Source organism: Pavona decussata, unplaced genomic scaffold, assembly GCF_977016875.1.
Source record: "Pavona decussata unplaced genomic scaffold, jaPavDecu1.1 SCAFFOLD_41, whole genome shotgun sequence".
NCBI classification, from domain to species: Eukaryota; Metazoa; Cnidaria; class Anthozoa; order Scleractinia; family Agariciidae; genus Pavona; species Pavona decussata.
In genome coordinates, this window is record NW_028145463.1 from 1205983 (window position 1) to 1225833 (window position 19851).

Sequence of the window (19851 nt, forward strand, 5' to 3'; positions counted from 1 at the left end):
CCTCATCCATTTGATATCCTAACATTTCTTTCATCCAAATGCATGGCTGGCCATCCTATATCTTCACTGGACAGACGAGGCATAGCTGATTTTGATGAACTTATTCATAAAAAAAGCCCACGGAATCTTGTCTTATAGCTTTATACTTTGATCCAATGTTCAACGTTAATTGAAATAGCTGTACACAGATTAGCAAAATAAAAACGTTCTTAATCGACTCTCAGCCTGAGGAATGTTGTTAATATGTTCTTAAAATTATGGTTAATCTCAGCCTCGACGTTCTTATAAAAAAGGTTGTTTAAAAAAAAAAACAGGGTGTACTGATGCTCAAAATCTATACCGCATTTTCGGACCAAAACGGCTCAAAAACCGGCCCCTTGGGACGGCACATACTTATACAGCTTATATAAACACAATTCCCTTTATTGTGGACACCCTCGGGACCGCATGTTAGCGTCCTTATTAGAGCGGGAATTTATTTGAGTTAAACATCTGAAATTTTTTTTTTTCGAGGATTTAGTTGCTGTCCGTATTATTTTGGTGTCCGAAATAGCGAGGTGTCGGCAAGGCAAGCCGGTTGAGTGGGTTGAGTCTAGACGTCTGAAACAAAAAGGGGCCTGGCCGATTGAGGCTAGGCAGGGTTCAGAGTTCAAGATCTTCAGATTGTGTAACCCACATCATGCACATCGCATGCAAATCATAACACTTTTATAACCAATGACAAACCACCGATTAACCTTATTATTGCTTAACTTCTTAATTGGCTTGTTCTGTTGTGTTGGACTTCGTGCTCAATTGCTCACTATCTCTCAGTCCAGCAAGGAAGCAAGCAAGTTTCTAACATTGGAACTGTGAAAAATTCTGTTGCCAAGTTCAGAAGAGCTAACTTCAAAATTTGGTAAGTATTATAGATTATTTGTTTTAATCGACAGTTGTAGAAACTAGAAACCAATGTGGTTTCCCTGTGCAGTTTTAATTCCTAGGTCTTCCTAGATGCGAGAGAGTTTGAAAAGTTTTTGATCACGAACACGAACTCTAAATTTGAGCTTTGACCAGACCAGCACAGAAAAGATACTGAAAATATATAAATTCCTTTGCTCTTGCTGGTCCATAACTGGAAAACTAAAAGGGTATGAGTATATTTCTTCATCCTGAATTTGTTTTTCTTCCGTCTTAAATTGTTGCCACAATCAATATTCAGGGGCACCCAACGGAATTTACATTATTTAGGTCTGACAATGAAGCGTGTAATTTTATCCCAGAACGTTTTTGGATGAATAGGTTATACCAGGAGAAAATAAGGCGCTTAATTTTCGTAGACACAGGTACAGCGTAAAACGTCCCCTAAAATTTTCTAATGAAACTATGGGTATTACGTGTCATCGAACTTTTGGCAAGACCCATCAGGATAGCTAAAACTTTCGGATGAGACAAAAAAGCCCCCTCAAACTTTCGACACGACCAAAGTTCCCCTAAGATATCCGAACAGATAAATATTTTTAGGGCAGCTCCAAATTAACCAAGCAGGCTTCCAAAGGCATACAGTAATCCATTAATTTAGGCCCTTCCAGACGTATTTAGGAAGATTCTGGTCGTTGGGTGCTCCTGAATATTGTCTTGTTAGAGATCAATTCTGTATATTTGGAGGATTTTTGGCTCAGAAACTTCTTGTTCTAAAGCCGGTGGCTGTGGTCGCACTAGAGAGTGGTCAAATCGTGATATCATAAAGTCTAGTTAATCGTTCTTTAGCAACTGTAAGTTTGAATCGCGCTTTCGCAAAGTGATGATGCCATGATAAGCGAACTTTTCAGTATGTGTCGTGTCAAAGCTGTCATCGTAGCACCAAACGCGCCATCACTGCGGCTAAGGGCGAAGCCTTGTGGATTGAACTGAACAAAATAACTTGCGCTGTCTTGAAAATAGGGTGGTATTTCAGTGAACAGTATTAAGCTTGTCTTGTGTTTTGCACGTGCCTCGAATTTGCAGCTTTAACGCTTAAAAACTAAAATTCGTGTTTGTCAACCACCGTCGTGAAAAGGCAAGCCATTTGAGCAATACTTGTCCTAAAATTGAACAAGACACGAATGTTTCCCCGATTAGGTTCGATTAGGCTGAGAATTATCTTAAAGGGGAAGTATCACGCAAATTTGCTGTCATTTCAAAACTCAAAAATGTTTGTCTGTCAGCAGAAACAACGAAATAATTGTCAAGTTTGTTATAAACTATCACCCCAGTGCAATTTAACTGTCGATAAGTGCCTCTGGTCAGAGACAGAGTAGGCCGGTATGGATTGAAACTTGAAAAATGTTGGGAGTACCCTGCTTTATAAGCTATATAAGACTTATATAGCTTGGTACGTGTTGCGCAAAAGGGTGGGGTTTTTGAGCTGTTTTGGTCTGAAATAGCGACTGAAGGATACAGATTTTAATCATTTTGGTGTGAAAGGCTGAAGACGGGTATCGCTTCTACAGAAACGGGTATGGATTGTAAAAATGGGGATGGATTTTAGAGGCCAAAACTAAAAAAAGGTACCGGAAATTATAATGACATATTTTGGTCTGAAATAGAGTTAGGGTTTGGAGAAACAAGCCGCCCAACCCGACCAAAAATACCAAGGAGTACCCCCTCCCCGGCTCCAATTTTTAGTCTGTTGCTTTTGGTATCAGTTACATTTGGTATCAGTTACATCGCCGTGCACACGAAATTTTACTTCAGCGTGATTTAGAATGGTCAGAAGGTGTCAATCGCGATTTAACTCTAGCTGTAGTGTGACCACATTTAACTATACAATGTGCAACAGTGTTCAAAAGTTGGTTCCACGGAATTACTCTAATATTTTCTGTTGCTGGACGTTAAAGATGTTTAACCCTTTAACCCCTAATATCAAAGGACAAATTCTCCTATTTTAATTTGCCCCATAATTTTCTTAAAAAAGTTCTGGGGAGGAGTCATAAACATATCAAGAATATTCACTTTGGGGTTGAATAAGCATTGATATTACAAGGAGAAATTTGATGCTGATCACTTTTAGGGCTTAAAGGGTTAACGTTGTTAAGCCAGTTTTTGTCCAGTGCAGCAAAGTACAAAATGTTGAATGACGTGTTTCAACATGCAGCATAACATGGCTCGCTGCTCAACAAATGTTAAACTGTATGTCATTGGCTTAAGGTTTTGTTGACAACTGATTCGTTTTTCGTTTTCATTGGACCTTTCAATCTCGTTTCTCTTTCTTCAATAACGTTATTTTGTGTTGAACACGTTTCAAGCTTGCGGGCGTACGTGGCAGGCGCTAGAAAGGGGGAGGGGAACGCGCAACCCTAGCCTCGCGCGCGCGCGCAATTCCCGGCTAACCTTTCTTGCGCCTGTTGCTGCCTGGTCAGTTACTTTGGTCTTCGGTAGTGTCTTAATTAGTATTGGATATTAGAAATGTTTGACACTCGTGTGAGAAACGTTTCGTAGTTATTTTGATGTTGTGGCGGACTCAGTTTTAACGTTGTTTTAAATACTCATTATCACACTGATTACCAGCGAAAAGGAAAACAAGAAAAAAAGGAAAATAGAACATTGAACCATTCGACAAATACCCGTGTTAATTCTTCTGAGCAGTTAACTTGACGACAAAAAGTAGTTCTCCAATTCTCGAAAGTATACTCGGAAACAAGATGTAAAATGTATTTTTTAAAAAAGTGTAAAATGAATGCAAATACATCTGGAAATCTTTCGATTTAGCTGAACAGGTAAAGAAATTCAGCGAACATGTGCACTGTCTTTTAACTGGAATTCGCATTACATCGCATTTATATTCTGGGAAAACCGGCAGTGCTCAGTTCGCATGGCGAATAGCGAAATACCAAACACTCTTTACTTTCCGGTTTGGTTTTCGTTGTTTTAATTACTTGCTAATCTTTGCAGGTTGGAGTGGAGTTTACTCACACATTCGCAAGAGCCAATCACGTTGAAGCTGTAACCGGTGGCAAAAACTGAAAGTGCTTTGGCATTGCTCAGCAAACATTTGCAGAAAATTTATACCGTTACTGGGGAGAAAGCGATAAAGACCGAGCATCAGTTTTAAACGAAAGCCGGTAAAGAAAAAAAAACCCGGTAATTTGCGATACACTGCCTTCAAGATGAATGTAGACTGCATAAATTCGACATCTGCGTCGCCAGAAGCAACTCTCGGTGTCTTCGGGGATTTTCGTCCATCGGCTTCCGAGTTCGCGTCCATGAAGAAACAAGAAAAAAAGCCGGCAATTGTCCAACAACAGTTTAAAGCCTTCGTTCCGCCGATTCACAAGCGTTTTAAAGGAGCAAGACGTTTAATGGCTATCGTAGTAAGCGCTTTGATCTACCAAATGCAATGCGTAATGACTTTCCTCGCGTTTTGCATTGTAATCCCTGTCTTGCTGATTGTCGTGGCCATTTTGAAATTAGGAGAATTTGTCTTCCAGCGTTACATATCCTACACTCGAAATTGCATTCCTCTCCGCGCAGATGACGCAGTTTGGCAGCAAGATCGTCCAACGAATCGCCACATAATTCACGCTTTGATGGTCATAGAAGGAACACCGGACATTGAGAAACTCCGCCAGATTATCTACGAACGACTTGTGTACGGAAAAGACGAGAGGGGTAAACGAATTTGCCCTCGGCTTACACAAGTTATTCAAAAACACTTAGGCTATTTTGTTTGGAAGGAAGACGAAAACTTCAGCATGAAAAACCACGTTCTCAACTGGGAAGGAAATCATCCAAAATCTTTGGACGATCTGGAAGTTGCCATATCCGAGATCTGCTCTTCTTCATTGCCCGACTTTCTTTCGCCGTGGCAATTTCTGGTGGTTCCAGTTCTCGAAGGAGACTGTTTCGGCCTTATACTGCGTGTTCACCATAGCGTTGGAGACGGAGTCGCTTTAACAAGAGTGTTTGTTAAAAACCTCTACGACGTTCCACCATTAGCACCCGAACCCAAGAAATTCACCACGAACCAGAGATTCTACATGTGGTGCAAGGCGATAGTCGTGGGCGCTTTCCTTGTCCTGACAAAGTTCTTTTCTCGAGCCGATGAGTCTAAAATTCACGGGGAGGAACTTTGCGGCAAGAAAGTTGTAGCCTGGTCAAAGAATGTTGACTTGTCATTAGTCAAACAAGTTAAAAACGTGGCTGGGTCAACGGTCAATGATGTCATGGTTTCTTGCCTGGCCGGAGCTTTGCACGATTATCTAACAGGACAAGAAAACTGCGATGCCGCGAAACTCGAAGATATGTGGGCTTCAGTACCCGTGGACATTCGCGCTTCATCAAAGTCTGTGAAACTCAAGAATAAGTTTGCCCTGGTATTCCTGCGGCTACCAATTGTGGCCAAGAATGCTGTTGATAGGTTGTTAGCGACAAAGCAGCGCATGGATGTTATCAAGACATCCGCTGAACCTTGGGTCACTGCAATGACTGTCCAAATACTACTGATGTTCCCAGAGTGGGTGTCCAAGACTCTCATAGACTTCTTTGGCAGGAAAATGTCTTGTGTCCTGACTAATGTGCCTGGACCTCAGCAGACTCTGTACCTTGGTGGCCAGAAAATTGTCCAAGGGATTTTTTGGGTGCCTCAAAGAGCGAACATTGGTGTGGGGCTTTCAATATTCAGCTATGGTGGGGGCATTCGAGTCGGAGTTTATACGGATAAACGCGTCATTCCCAACCCCAGGGAGGTGGTGAAGGGATTTGAGAAGAATTTCTGGCAGTTAGTGAACGAGTTAAATCTCAATGAAAATAATTAGCTTTAAGATATGTTTAGAACAAACACCATTTCAAACCTGATTGACTTCCATTAAAGGGAGGGAAAGAGTACTCATTAATCGTTATTATTTTCTAATTATAGCTTTTTAACTATTGTCATGACAAGATTTATCAATTTCTAACAATTTTTTTAATCATTTTAAAGTTTATATTTCTTGTTATAAAAGCGCTTTAGTACCTTAGTATAGAGCGGTTTTCAGTTGAATGTCCAAAGTAATTGCGCATTGGCTTTGGTTTTACATTACTACACGTTCTGTGATTGGTGAATAAAACTCGCGCCACTTTCTCAACCAATGAGAAGCAAAACCAAAACCGATCTTGCCTGGCTCGCACCCGTTTTCCCGCGCTTGACATCGGTTGCGTCATTTGCTTTGAATTCTGATTGGTTCATTGTGCTGTTTGCGTCCGTTGTGATTGACTACAGTAATTACTTTGGATTTGGTTTTACGACACTGAATTGAAAACCACTCTGAAATAATAAATTAGAATCAGTATTAGAGACTTTATTTCAAATCATGAGTTTGAACAAGACATGGCTAAATTTCAGAATACCCAGCACATGTGACATTCAACCATAAAAACCTGTTTCCGCAGTCGTCAAACCGGTTCAAGCAAGAGTTTACGAAAAAGACGCAACTTAGCGCTACGTGCTTTCAAGAGAAAGCGCCAACTAGCCAATATGTAAGTCTAATTACAACCGAAATAGCACTAAAATTGGTTGCGTATCACACTGATACAATGCATGTTTTTTTTTTACCCTAGCACAATGACTTCTGCACATTGAAGATCGGGTTAAGCTTCCTTATAGACCAAGTGATTCATGTTTTGAGATTCGGTATACCTGAGTTTTTAAGTAGTTCTGGAGACTAGCGACAGCCGGAAATACGTCCGTGTTCGCAGGCTGGGGCTTCGTAGTGCGTTTACGGTATACACGGTTGTCACGGGATTACGTCCAGAAAATTAATTACAAATGAAAAACTCACTCTAATCATTCTTATGGGCAGTCATTGCATATCCAAAAAGGAAAGGGGCAAAGGTGCGTAAAAATTGAGTCACCGAATGTCAGGGTTGCCATTTTTTGTAATAAGTTGAAAACACAACTGCCAACTTGAAAAATTGCAGTCGCGAGTTCAAATGATGTTTGTTATTTTATAACAAAACAATGTTTAATGAGCAATTTGTGTTGGCAGCGGTAGCTTAAACAAGACAAAAAAAATCAAGCTTTTGTTCCAAAATTATTTCATTTACAACGAAGTTTTCTTTCTCGTCAATTGGAAATACAGTACGAGTGTGCAAAGGAATTGACAGATAAAGAAACTATAATTTTTTGCCAGGGAATTCCACATAATTTTACGATTACAAAACACTTTCTTCCTAACTATAACATCTAGAATTTGATCATGACTTTTTTAAAAAGCGTTGTATGTGAATTGGTTGTATGAATTTCAGAATTAAAATAATTTTATCTCTCGTAATATTTTGTTTCAAAGAAATTACCGAGAATAAAGTCATATTATCGATCCTATTCATTTTGTTTAAGCCTGACAGGAAGCTTTTAACTACTATTGCCCACCAAAATAAAAAAACTGTACTACACCATCTATGCATTAGTTAAATTAAATTGTTTGATAAAGCTCGGCTCACACTAGCGAGATAACGGCATAATTACACAAACAAAAAGCCCCGGCTATTTAAACAGGTGGTTCAACAGTATATGTACAGCATTTAGCACCCCTTGTTTTAGATGTTATTTGACCAACACGTTTTGTTGGGTGAAGGTTGGAGTGATGCTAGATGAACTTTTTACGAAGCGTCAAACTTTATCATGGAATAAATCATAGTGTACAACAATATCAAAACGTTTAGCCGCGACTTAATGACGTAATAAAAACCTTACGTCGTCATGACTGCGTCATTAAGTTCCTCTCACTTGATTATGTTGTCTAGCCTCGCACACTAGTAAACATATTTGTAACATTGACACTAAAGTATGACCATGTCGTTATGTCGCTAGTGCGAGCCAGGATTTTAACTCTTAAAGCACAACTTAAATCTTTTTGTTTTTTTTTTTGGTCAACGCTTTTAGGGTAAAGTAAGATGACCTTTTTTACGAATGTGTGATTTTATCCAGTGCTGATTTAAGGTAATTTGGCCACCATAGAAAGACAGAAAAGAGATACGAGTGCTGAGGTTTCGTTGGTCATAAATAGGGTAAGGGTTTTGGGAAGCGGACCGCACACCCCTACCCAATTTTTTTGGGAGTCCCCTCCCCCCCTGGGCACTACATGTTGGCTTTCGATTAAGACCCTCCCCCCCCCCCCCCTCCCCGCACATTCTTGTATTCTGATCAGCCAGTTGTGATGGAAGCCATAACAAAGCTGTCAAAAAGACGTAACGAGCCTGTCACACACTAATCAAAGACTGTCACACGACAGAAGTATTGTGAATGTGCAGCACTGACAATTAGAACATTCAAAAGAAATGACACTGGATCGATAAACATGTATGTTTTTAATAAATTATTAAACCAGATTGACAATTTTTGATCCTTAGAAAAATAGCCCCTAATTGGAAACTTAATTTGAAAATAGCCCCTAAAGTAGTCTGATAATGACAAAAGATTAAATAAACCTATAATACCTAAGCCTTAGTTTTTGTTTACTAGCATTATAATACTTTATCCCCAAATTTCTTGTATTGTTCAAATGACATGAAGAACTGGCACATGTTAAGGAGTAATAAAAATCATAATTTTAACAGGTACTACTCGCATCCCTTCAAGCTAACAAGCAGCTAGTGGAATTAGGAAGCTGAGAGCTGATCCCATTATTGCATGACAAGCATACCTAATTGGAAACATAGCATTTCCAAACTACAAGTTTTGGTTTCTTTCTCTGTCAAAATGAGACCTAGTGCGAAATGTCTCTTGAATGGCTTCAAGTTCCTGCTTAAACACATTAGAACTACACATAAATTGGAAATGAGTGTTGTACTATGCTGACCCCAAGATTTATAAGCCAGAGAACATAAAAGCACTTTAAACCCAAACGTAAGAAATGAAAGGATACAATAACATTCCATGGAAACAATCTCAGGAACTGTGGAACAAATCCTCGATAGAGTGCAAAAAATCCTTCAGACTTGAATGTCTGAAATTAAAAAAATAATATTAATAATAATTAGAACCGCTGTTAGTATTAACAACTGAGAGGGCAACAGCTCAGGGGTAGTCCCAACGAGAATATTAAAGTAAAACACTTTAGAATATTTCCTCTCCTATCTTCCTAGATGTTTTAGTTGCCTTTCAAATACATATTTGCATCAGCTAATATTAATAGTTGTATTATCTGTTTGGATAGTTCAGCTAAAAATTTAAGTCTCGGAAAGTTTTACGAAAATTATTTTCCGAATGTTGTTGGCTTCACAAAAGTGCTACCTGATCTTATTTTGCACTTTTATCAAGACAGTTATTTGCCCTTCTGAAATTGAAAGGAATAAGTTTTCCAGTGTTATGAAACTTTGAGCTTACATTTTGCTCAAAGAAATGATACATTTTTTTTAAACAAAATCTGAATTTCTAAGGTGATTAGGGTCTCCCAAACAGATATCCACCAAAATGAACCAAAATGAACCATTGAGTGCCCTAGCTGACATCTTGATAAGGGGAAGCCCATTATTGTCTATCGCAGTTGAACTACCATTTTGGACATGATACAACCTCACTGTACATAGCAAACATGTGACTGCCACTTACAGTAGCCTGTGAGACCAGCCCAAAAAGAAAAGGGGAATAGGGGGTGGGGGTTGGCACAAAGTGCAAGAGAATCATGCAGAAGCATGCATAAAGTGTGATTATAATTATTTCCCTTCTTTCTATCCTTTCTTTGTCTGCCACAAAAACCACAGTTTATTAATAAGCAACTTTAAACTTTTCTACTGAGAAGGAAGAAGTCAAAAAGATGGCTGTGGTCTTACAGGCAGTTTGAGTGCTGCTGTTGTTGTCATTTTGTGAGGCAAGAGTTGTTGGTTGTTTAACTTACTGTAATTAAACAGTGTGCTGCACTTCTATAAATCACAGTTCCATCACCAGGCTTTACTTTAAGATTTCTTTGATTCATCATTCTAGTCTGCAAGGAAATCAAAGACACTGCACAGAAAGGTCATAATACTGATACATACATCATACATCATCCATATATGTTGCCTGATGCATATATATGAAATGCCATTGATAAGAGAACTGGTCATAAAAAGTTTGTTCGAAGAGGCCCCACCTCACCTGGGGTAGCGGGATTATTGAAGACACCACCTATCTCATGAACACTGCCGACAAAATTTTATTGGCTTTTAAATTTGAGTTGACACTGAAATATTCAGCTAGCAAGAGTCAGTATTGCTAGATAAACAAGAAATGTGGCGTTTGAATCTCACTGTCATTTTTTACTGCCGGATAGAGGGATGTGCAGGCAGAGGCCACCATCTATTTGGGGGTTTGGTGAGTGCTATTCGAGTATAGTAGTTTTGATAACTTCCCTAATATTCTACACTTCCTCCCAAACATAACTTATTTTATCAATTATATTCTCTATACTACATGTATGCACAAACAACGCAGACCACATCGAAAATAAAGGAAGGAGCAGCAACAGCAGTGCCAGCCGACCTCAGATCAAAGGCACTGAAGCTGCGCTAAGAGTGAAAAAGACCACTAATCTCTGGATACATATAATCATATACCTTGTAAAACAATAGAAGCATGTGATAACATGCTGACAATGCCATTAATGATTATGCAACTCAACATACCAATGAGAAAAACGCATCGTGCATAAATACATTTTAGTGCATAAATACACTTTTAAGAGCAAATGCTGCATTTAGAATGTCTTGCACCGTATCATTTTGTCTCCCTCCCTATTCTTTCCTGTCCGGAGGCCAGTGCAGGAGCCTTTTTGGGGATTTATGTGTAGAAATCTGGCTTAAATAATACATTTTCAGTGTAAAAGACACAGTATGGGGCTATGTTTTCTCTGTCAAAACTTCCCCCCCCCCCCACCCCCTTCTGATGGTCATGGTAAATATGTGGGTTGAAAAGTATCTCCACTGACATATTCTATAAGTGTAACGGTGCCTGGGTGGTTGCCACTTTCAGGGTTGCCATGGATATCCGTGTGCTCTGCTCATTGTTCATATCTCCCCTGGTGCCACCTTCTCTTCAGTAGGCACTATCCCCAAGCTCATCAATTGGCGATGCGTTTTATCAATACTAGTCTAATAATAATATTGTGCTTAGCTAATTAACTAACCTTAACAACATCAATAGGATTTGATGCAACAGCTCCTGCAAAACCAGCAACACCACTAGCACTGAAAAGAATGTATAATTATACAATTACGTAAAATAATACCAATAATATCATTAACACTGTGTGCACCGTAAACTTGCCACTTCACAGATTTTTTTGTTGATATCAATAAACTGATTAGTACGTAAATTATAAGAAATTAACGCTTGTGTTAATTAAGGTATTTAAAATTAACATGACTTAACTTAACGCGAATTGAAGGAAAAATTACTTCCGAGTAAAGGAAATTAACGCGAAAGAGGTGCTAAAATTTCAAAATGAGGGAAATTAATGCGACTTACACAAAGAAAAAGTATTTGTTGAGACAACAGGAAAAAACTTATTTTAACACTAAGTTTAAAAATCCGAAATGCAAACAATGTTTGTGGAATTGACCCTAAACATAGGCCGGGGTTAAGCAAAGGAATCTAGCCACTTTGAGCGTCTTCACATGTAGTGTCCATGATACCAGCAAAATCCACCCTGATAAAACAATCATGCTTTTTCCTTTCTGGAGTGTATCAAGAATTTGGGGTGAAAGTTATGGAAATTAAGGTTGCAGAAATTAACGCACCACTTAATTAATGACACGAAAATTAACGTTAACAAAAATTAACGCGACTAAAATAAACGCAAATTTTTAAAATTCGCGTTAATTTCAATTGAAGCGTTTTACTTAATTTCCTATAATAAGGTATATACACGGTTTATATGTATGAAATACATGTAAAATGCTAATCATACCAGAAATGTGTATATGGATTGTCTCCCATGAGTTTGTAATCCAAAATTTTCTTTTTAACCCAGTCATAAACTGGTAGCTCTACTCCAGCAATAACTGCAGCTCTTTGTGCAGTAGGGCCAACCCCCTAAAGGAATAAAGAAAGAATTCTTCAATTAAATAATTTATGAATCACTATGAATCTTTCAATCATCATTGCTGTAAGTTTAAAATAGGAAAGGGGTCTCATATTATGACTGTCAAACTTGATAACACTGCATGGTGATGCTAATCTGAACTAGCAATTGAAATTACATGTAACAATCACATTAGTTAAAGAATATTTTGAATCAACACACATGCTCAGTCTGAGATCACATAAAAATCACTTGCAGGCCTTTGCCTGGGACACTCTTAATGCAAATTTCTATATAATTATATATTTAATTAAAGCGCTACTATGATCAAATTTTTACCTCTTGAATTTTAAGGTTTATCACATAGAATTCTAGGAAGGATTAAAAATGCCGTTTACCAGTTCTAAATATCTGCATTGGTTCTAGAGATATTTAAGCTTGAAAAATTTGTGTAAAATATGTAAATGAGGGGACTGATGACGTCATACTCTCAACTCAATATAACATCAAATATACAAATAGAGCTATCTCAGTCAATTTACAGCAAAGACCATTGAAACCTGGCAGGCTAATAGTTCTAAAGGCAATACACCTATGGCTATAAAAAATGCGGTTCCCATGGCAACTCACTCTTTTCCAGTCCCCTCCAACCTGATTTCAACATTTTAGTGATTTTCAGCTTGAAAAACATTTAACAAGGCCACGAACTCGACTTAACATATTTATATGCTTGCTGGATCATGCAGATGAGGCACCATTGGCAAATATCAAAATAGAACGCCAAAGGTGGCCAGCAAAGCCTTAAGTATCTGGGAGGACTGGAACCCAGTATGTTGCCATGGTAACAAAACTGATAAGCTCATATTGTGGAGCGCACCTAGAACAATGTCACTGCAAAGAATCAAGCATTTCTGATACAAATTGGTTGAGATATCTTTTGTCAAAATATTTGATCAAAATTCGGTTGAGTTTATGACGTCGTCACTTGGCTTATTTGCATAATTAAAAACTTGAATATCTCTGGAACAAAAAAAGATATTTGAAAAAAGTAAACAGCATTCTTCTTCTCGTACAGACTACTTGTTTATGTTTTAAAATGGCTTAGATTAGAAAGACGTGAATTTCATCATAGTAGCACTTTATTTAAGTAGTCAGCCGGGGTTTTAGCTAATCATGGGAAGCTGGACATGCTACATGGATCAGCAATTTTGGAGAAATGTTTTATATTTTATTAATAAACAATGAAGCTTCGATTTATAATAAATAAAGGGGGGGGGGAGGAGCAAGAAAACAACCTTGGAGACCCAGGAGCAGTCAGTCAGAGGGAGGGAGAAATGAGACAACAAAACTTTTCAAGAACAATCTCTTACTAATAAAAAACTTTCTTCACACCATTTTGCCCCCACCCCCTCAAAAAAAATACTGATCGCCCTTGGATCTCTGAGGATGGCAAGAATATTGTTCATGACTATTAAGATCCCAGTTGCCAATAATTTTTAATACCCGATAGAGCCCTCTAATTCCTTCTTCTTTGGACATAGATGCAAAAGAATGAATCATTCCTTTCTTTGCTACATTGGCACCAGTTTGATACTCTGCCTGCATACGAATCTGCAACAATGAGAAAATTTAAAATAATGGTTTTCAACAAATAAGTTGATCTAAGTAATAAATTAATGATCATAGGACTGCATGGCTAGACTCTACAGACTCAAAAAAAAAAAAAATTAAAAAATGTTCAATAAAATTTGTTCAAAACGTTTCACTCTAAAAACAAATTGAAAGAAAAGCGATGTCATGTATCAGTATGTCTTAACTTTTTCAGCCAGCGACAAAGGCATACTTCCCTGTCGGAAGAACTCAAATTTTCTTTTTTCCAAGTGTATGCCTGTGTTACCGACTGAAAAAAGTACCTCAATCATACAAACAAATTTATAAACCACACCTTACTTTAATATTGTTGTGCAATGAAAATTTTTAAGAAATAGTGACATGGATTTTGTGGCTTTTTTCACATTAATTTTTACATACACGTGTATATGAAATTTTAAAAAAAATGATATAAATTACATATTGCTATCATAAAAACAAAATGAATATTAAATATTTCACAGTTTAACACTGCGTAGCATGACTTTCGACACACAGGTCACATGAAAAGAAAAACATGTTGTCCTGAGCAGGAATCAAACCCACATCTCCCCGGACGCTAGTCGGCCATGGTAACCACTACACCATCGAGGCAACCACACTGGCAACGTGGCCACTTTTCAAAGTGAGTAGTAGTATTATCCGCAGGCCATTCCGCAGGACGTTTTCTTTTCGAGGTATATGTGTGTTTCATGGCTTCTAAATCCCGAAACGGGATTAGCACAATGTACATCAGTAACAGAAGTATTTCGAAGTCAGGAAAGCCTAACACTCTGTAACATGACTGTTACTGATGCTATAAAAACTGGTATTAAATACCTTCAAAACGTCTGTTGGGTTACATATAGCCGATGACACTGCTCCAGCAATAACACCAGCAATCACATTGTAATACAGAGTCTCATCTGCATTGGGAAAAAAAGTCGATGTCAAAGAGGGCTTGAATGTGCATGTAAACAGAATTTATGTTAACATAATCATTATCATTGGCACTGGCCTTCAATAGGAGAGTCAGAGGCTTGAAAGTGTTTGTAGGCTCCAGGTGCAGCATTTTTAACTCAAATTTTTAATTGGATTTGAAAATGGGATTGCTGGTCAGGAATACTGACGAGCAGTATATTAAATTCTAATGCACATCTAAGTTCTCCTTGTAAGTTAATTGCCCTTTTAATCATAACCATGAATTAACAATGACACAGCTTCTTAGATAAACAACCACGCACAGACTTACCTTTTGGGTCTTTGACCAGCCTTCTTTTAAGAGCATGATAAAATCCAAGCTTCAGAGATCCATATGTTGCTTGCCGAAGGAGTGCTGGGGCTACCCTAGTGGTAGAAAAAATAAACCTGTTTAATACTTGAGTGAGTGGTATGCCAGATTTGGTTTTCATACAAAACATTGGAGACAGTTAAGTGTGGTAGAGGAAAATGTCATAGTCTGAAAAAAATTTAAGGCTCTTAAAATTACATTGTAAGATCCGAAAAGAGGTTGGTTTTCTTTTTTTAAACCTTTTGTGGCTGACCTGGTCTAAGTAATGATGTCAATGAGCTCATTACGCGGGATGCCCTGAGGGGGCATACCGTGTCTAAAAACGGGACGATTTCTTTTTCCTCGTAGCCACAAATCTGTATACTAATTTATTCATTAAACTCTCCCCTCTCCTACTCGGGATGTATTGTTCTGATTGTCTTCAACAAAAGCAGGCCAATCAAAATCCATTCTTGTCGCTTATATTGCGAGGTAGGGGACCCACTCAGCCCTACCTGTGTGACATCAACACATCATTTGATATATTTATCAAAAACGGATTAAATTTGTGGCGCGACATTGTTAACATGTTGTGGACTCAAGTGTGCCATTTTCAAACGGAAATTTCACCATTTTGAAGCGGTGAATCGAAAGAATAACTTCTAAGAAGCACTCGACATCTAAAACGGTGGAAATTGGAGAGTTCCTGGCGAAGGAATCGTGCTTTCTTTGACAGTCTTAGACCACGATTGCAGACAGAAAAGAGGTCATTGAGAAGCTTACGTTATCGCAATGGAATTAGCGCAATTTCCCTTGAAACCCTGAGTAGCGTAACACAAGGGAAACAACGTAACGCGATCTTCCTGACTCAAACTATTCCATTAGCAAGGATTGTTTTGTAAATCTGCGAAACATACAGTTGGAATAAATGAATCAGCCACAGCATTACGCGTAATGCCAGTATAGCAGGCATCTTGTTGTACATGTAAGAACCTTGATGGTGATAATTAACAATGCTTATCCAGTTTTAGTAGTTAAGTACTGTACTTAGCAGTAGCAGTAGTAGCAGCAGCAACAGCAGTAGCAGTAGCAGTAGCAGTAGCAGTAGCAGTAGCAACTAGCAGTAGCAGTAGCAGTAGCACAGTAGCAGTAGCAGTAGCAGTCGCAGTCGCAGTCGCAGTCGCAGTAGCAGTAGCAGTCGCAGTCGCAGTTGCAGTCGCAGTAGCAGTAGCAGTAGCAGTAGCAGTAGCAGTAGCAGTAGCAGTAGCAGTAGCAGTAGCAGTAGCAGTAGCAGTAGCAGTAGCAGTAGTAGTAGTAGTAGTAGTAGTAGTAGTAGTAGTAGTAGTAGTAGTAGTTAAGTAGTAGTAGTATTTAATGTCAAGAACACAGGGAGTACTTGCAAAATCTCCAGCTCTAGGCTCATGATAAAGTGCTTAACAATAACCCAGTCTGGAACAACTGGGCAAAACTGGAGTACCCAGAGAAAAATGTTGTGGAACAAGGATGAAAACCAACAACAAACTTAACCATCATATGAAACAAGTTCAGTGCTCTCACCACTGCACCACCCCTGCTCCCAAAATTAATTACAAAATTATAAAAAGAAATGAACATTGTACCCATTAAATAGTGCCTTCAAGCCATCTTCCTTTCCTATCCTCACAAATGCATGAAGCATTCCACGATATCTGATTTCTTTTTGCTTGGCATCAATCACTTGCCCTTGAAGCTGCAGCCTTGTCTTTGTGGTATCAATAGGGAAGGTCCCTGTGGCAAAAAAAAAAAATCTCCACCAAAATCATAATCTCCAATTCATTTCTTAAAATCTACAGTTGGAGGGAGGTGAAGTTTCATGTGTAATGAAAAAAACTCTTTACTAGTGTAGCTCCCAAGCTTGGAAAATTTCCCACTCCCATGCTACAGCATTTTTTAACATCTAGTATTATTTTTATCTGCAACACAGCAATCTCTATTTCTGTATAAAGACAAAATTTTTAAATCATATATTAAGCTTAAATGAACAAATGATGAAAATCAATGATCAGAAACCCAATTGATCAATCAATTTATACTTGTTAGTTAATTGGCATTGATTGGTATCGGCCAATCAATAATCACATGAAAGTGTTTTATTTTCATCAATTACCATCAATTGGAGAGAACATTTTCCATGTCAGGTTAATTCAATCTCGTACATATTTGGGTGTCAAGAGTGTGTTTTGAATATTCGATCGATTGTTTATATACTGTGATGTTAAGAAACCTGACAGAACACACAGTTCGTACAGTCGAACCTGCTTTATTACGGACACCAAGGTGACAGGAATATTAGTGTCCGCATTATAGAGGTGTCCGTTTTAGAGAGGTAGGCTTTATATGGATTTTGGTCTCCCAGGGACAGGGGCATAGCCAGGGGAGGGTTCCAGGGGTTCCGGAACCCCCCTCTCCTATTTTTAACAGTGATTTTATCCCAACAAGAGTGTAATGGACTCTCGATTCCTGAAATTCTTGGTTTTGTTCTATGCTCTCAATAAGTACAGTGAACGTCGTTATGGTATCTATTTGCGTTTCACTTGCATAGGCCTTATCACGGTTTTCGACGCCATTTTGACGGGTAGGCAAACAGGCTTGAAATAACAGTGTTTGTATGGAAATCCGATGTCAAATAATTTTCATAAAACATCGTTTCTGAAAAATTTATGAATTGGAAACTTTTGGCACTAGGAATTAAGGATTTTAAGAACAAAACTGGAGGGATGTAGCTGTGACCTAAAGCGTCCAATCGTGTTTTGAACTTTCCATACATTTCACTGTATTTTTTCCCGCGAACTATTTTTAGTAGCAGCTCATGGCTGGTTCGCTATACAGACAAATGTATAGCTACACATTTCATTCTACCGGCGAAACTAGACATATTACTCATCATATAGACAGTAACTCTAAAAACGTTATTTACATGGTACACTGCAACCGCTGCCACAAACAATACATAGGAGAAACAAAACGACGACTTAAAGACCGTTTTAACAAACACCGTAGACCAGTCGACAAACTTACAAACAGTTCCAAACCCACCACAGTTTCAGAACATTTTCTTTCTAGCCCTTTTTTAGGTATCTATTGTAACTGTTTAAAATTGTAACGTATCTTGCCACAGGGTCAGTCTCAAACTTACCCTGAAGAAGAAAGGCCGTGCCTTTCGAAATATTGGAAAATATACTTCCCTGACCGTGAAATCAGCCTTGCTCTTTTTTTAGATTATTTACTGTATTTCAAGCCCGTTTGCCTACCCGTCAAAATGGCGTCGAAAACCGTGATAAGGCCTATTTTCGGAGACATGAGCAGAGCTGGTATTCCTGTGTAACAAGATGCACTTGTGTGCACAGCAGAAATGCCCACGAAATTAGTAGACGATCCATTGGCGTTGTTCGAGCTCGTGGTTTTCGTAACAATGTCCCGATTGCAAAAGATCGATGCATTCAATCCAATCAGCAGCAGCATTGCGACAATATACCAGCCCAGACACCATCAGATTACTATAAGAGGGCAGTTGCTATTTTCCTTCTAGACCATCTACAATCAGAGATACTTCAATCCTACTAATGATGCTGTCTTTTCCAGCCTCCTTAATCTTCTTCCTGAGCTGGTGAGCTGGTAGCCGTAGGAGACAGAAATCCTGACATTGAAGCAGCGCAGCGGAGTTTTATGAGAATGACCTTCCTTCTCCTCGTGTGGTTGATGTTGAGCTCCTGCGATGGAAAAGAAAGTGGTGCAGCACTGAGGATGCTGACCTTCCCACCAGTGTAGTTCAGACACTCGCAGCATGCGATCGAGAGTTCTTTCCTAACATGCACACCTTGATCCGCATTTTGTGCACGTTGCCGATAACGTCAGCTGAATGTGAGCGCTCATTCAGTACACTAAGAAGGTTAGAAACATACCTGAGGTTGACCATGTCAAGCGAGCGAGAGTCTGGGCTGGCGTTGATGAACATCAATTACCAGCGAGACATAAATATCGAGGAAGTGATAAACACGTTCGCTCAGCGGCAACCAAGGCGTCTTCTGTTTGCGTAGCGTAAACGCCAAAGTATTGTACGTACGTACCGGAAAGGATAGCCCAACCGTTTTCGTTGGAACCAATTTGGAACCCCCCCTCCTAGAAATCCTGGCTACGCCCCTGAGGGACCAAGTCAACTGTCTGTAATAGACAGGTGTCCGTATTAAAGAGGTGTCCGTAAGGAGAGGTTCCACTGTATTTATAACCTAGTATGCACAATACAGGATGGTATGTAGCTGTTCCCACAGGTTTCATTGGATTTTTTATTTTCCTCAGAAAATTGGTTTTACTTATTGTTGTTGATGATACAATAAATGTAACAAAAAATAATTGAAAGCTCGTGCCTTTGAGATTGATACATTAAAGTGGTACTAATCAAATGAAAAGCGATGGTAGTTCATTGATCGATTAACATCGACAATCGATGGAAGTCGATGTTATTAATTGATCGATTCTCATGGATGAAATCGATAACCGATGACAATCGAAAATCACAAAATCTTACGCGTTCGGTTGTTCATCGATTATCAACTTCAATCAATTAACTGATTAACTGATAGCATGCCATAATTTGTTAAAATATTATTTTAGAACCTTACATTTTTAAAATACGAGTGGCTGCCTCAGTTAAACACCCGATTCGCCTTACCGAACTCTGCTGTCATGGAAGCCAGCCCTCCATAGATAAACGGTCTGTAATCCATGCAAATTTATAATGCTTGATTAGGAGAGAAATAACCAAATTTTCATTCCGGCAGAGAATCTACATTGATATTGGTATGGCATTGTATGACAAAGGATGACAAAGTTTTTACTCAGCGCAGGGGTCAGCGGATTGAAAGTTTAAAAGCGAGGCTTTATTTGCTAAGTTTTGATTGGTCAATAGACAACCCGTGA

The 19851-nt window shown here is 38.7% G+C and overlaps 2 protein-coding genes across 3 annotated transcripts; one reads left to right on the forward strand and one right to left on the reverse strand.

Moving 5' to 3' along the window:
• The first annotated feature begins 822 nt into the window (after window positions 1–822).
• LOC146482936 (uncharacterized) lies at window positions 823–8556 on the forward strand. Its single transcript, XM_085106603.1, has 2 exons — window positions 823–898; window positions 3913–8556. The coding sequence occupies exon 2, from the start codon at window positions 4128–4130 to the stop codon at window positions 5772–5774; it is 1647 nt and encodes a 548-aa protein (XP_084962729.1). The 5' UTR covers window positions 823–898; window positions 3913–4127; the 3' UTR covers window positions 5775–8556.
• Window positions 8286–19761, reverse strand: LOC146482937 (kidney mitochondrial carrier protein 1-like). Of its 2 annotated transcripts, none has more exons than XM_085106611.1 (10): window positions 19604–19761; window positions 16515–16662; window positions 14878–14972; window positions 14466–14551; window positions 13500–13607; window positions 11883–12007; window positions 11100–11160; window positions 9834–9920; window positions 8862–8942; window positions 8286–8511 (listed from the first exon to the last, which is right to left on the reverse strand). In XM_085106611.1, exons 1-10 carry the CDS (start codon window positions 19656–19658, stop codon window positions 8461–8463), a joined length of 897 nt encoding a protein of 298 aa, XP_084962737.1. In that variant the 5' UTR covers window positions 19659–19761; the 3' UTR covers window positions 8286–8460. The 2 variants fall into 2 exon arrangements, with proteins under 2 accessions (XP_084962737.1, XP_084962738.1); XM_085106612.1 differs by having other exon boundaries at window positions 19554–19711.
• Window positions 19762–19851: the final 90 nt, after the last annotated feature.

Coding starts and splice junctions, on each gene's coding strand:
- LOC146482936 (XM_085106603.1), top strand. CDS start 4,128: ATGAATGTAGACTGCATAAATTCGACATCTGCGTCGCCAGAAGCAACT.
- LOC146482937 (XM_085106611.1), bottom strand. CDS start 19,658: ATGGATTACAGACCGTTTATCTATGGAGGGCTGGCTTCCATGACAGCA. Junction 13,608..14,465: donor ACCCAACAGACGTTTTGAAG/GTATTTAATACC, acceptor TCATTGTTGCAG/ATTCGTATGCAGGCAGAGTA. Junction 12,008..13,499: donor GAATTAGAGGGCTCTATCGG/GTATTAAAAATT, acceptor TTATTCCTTTAG/GGGGTTGGCCCTACTGCACA.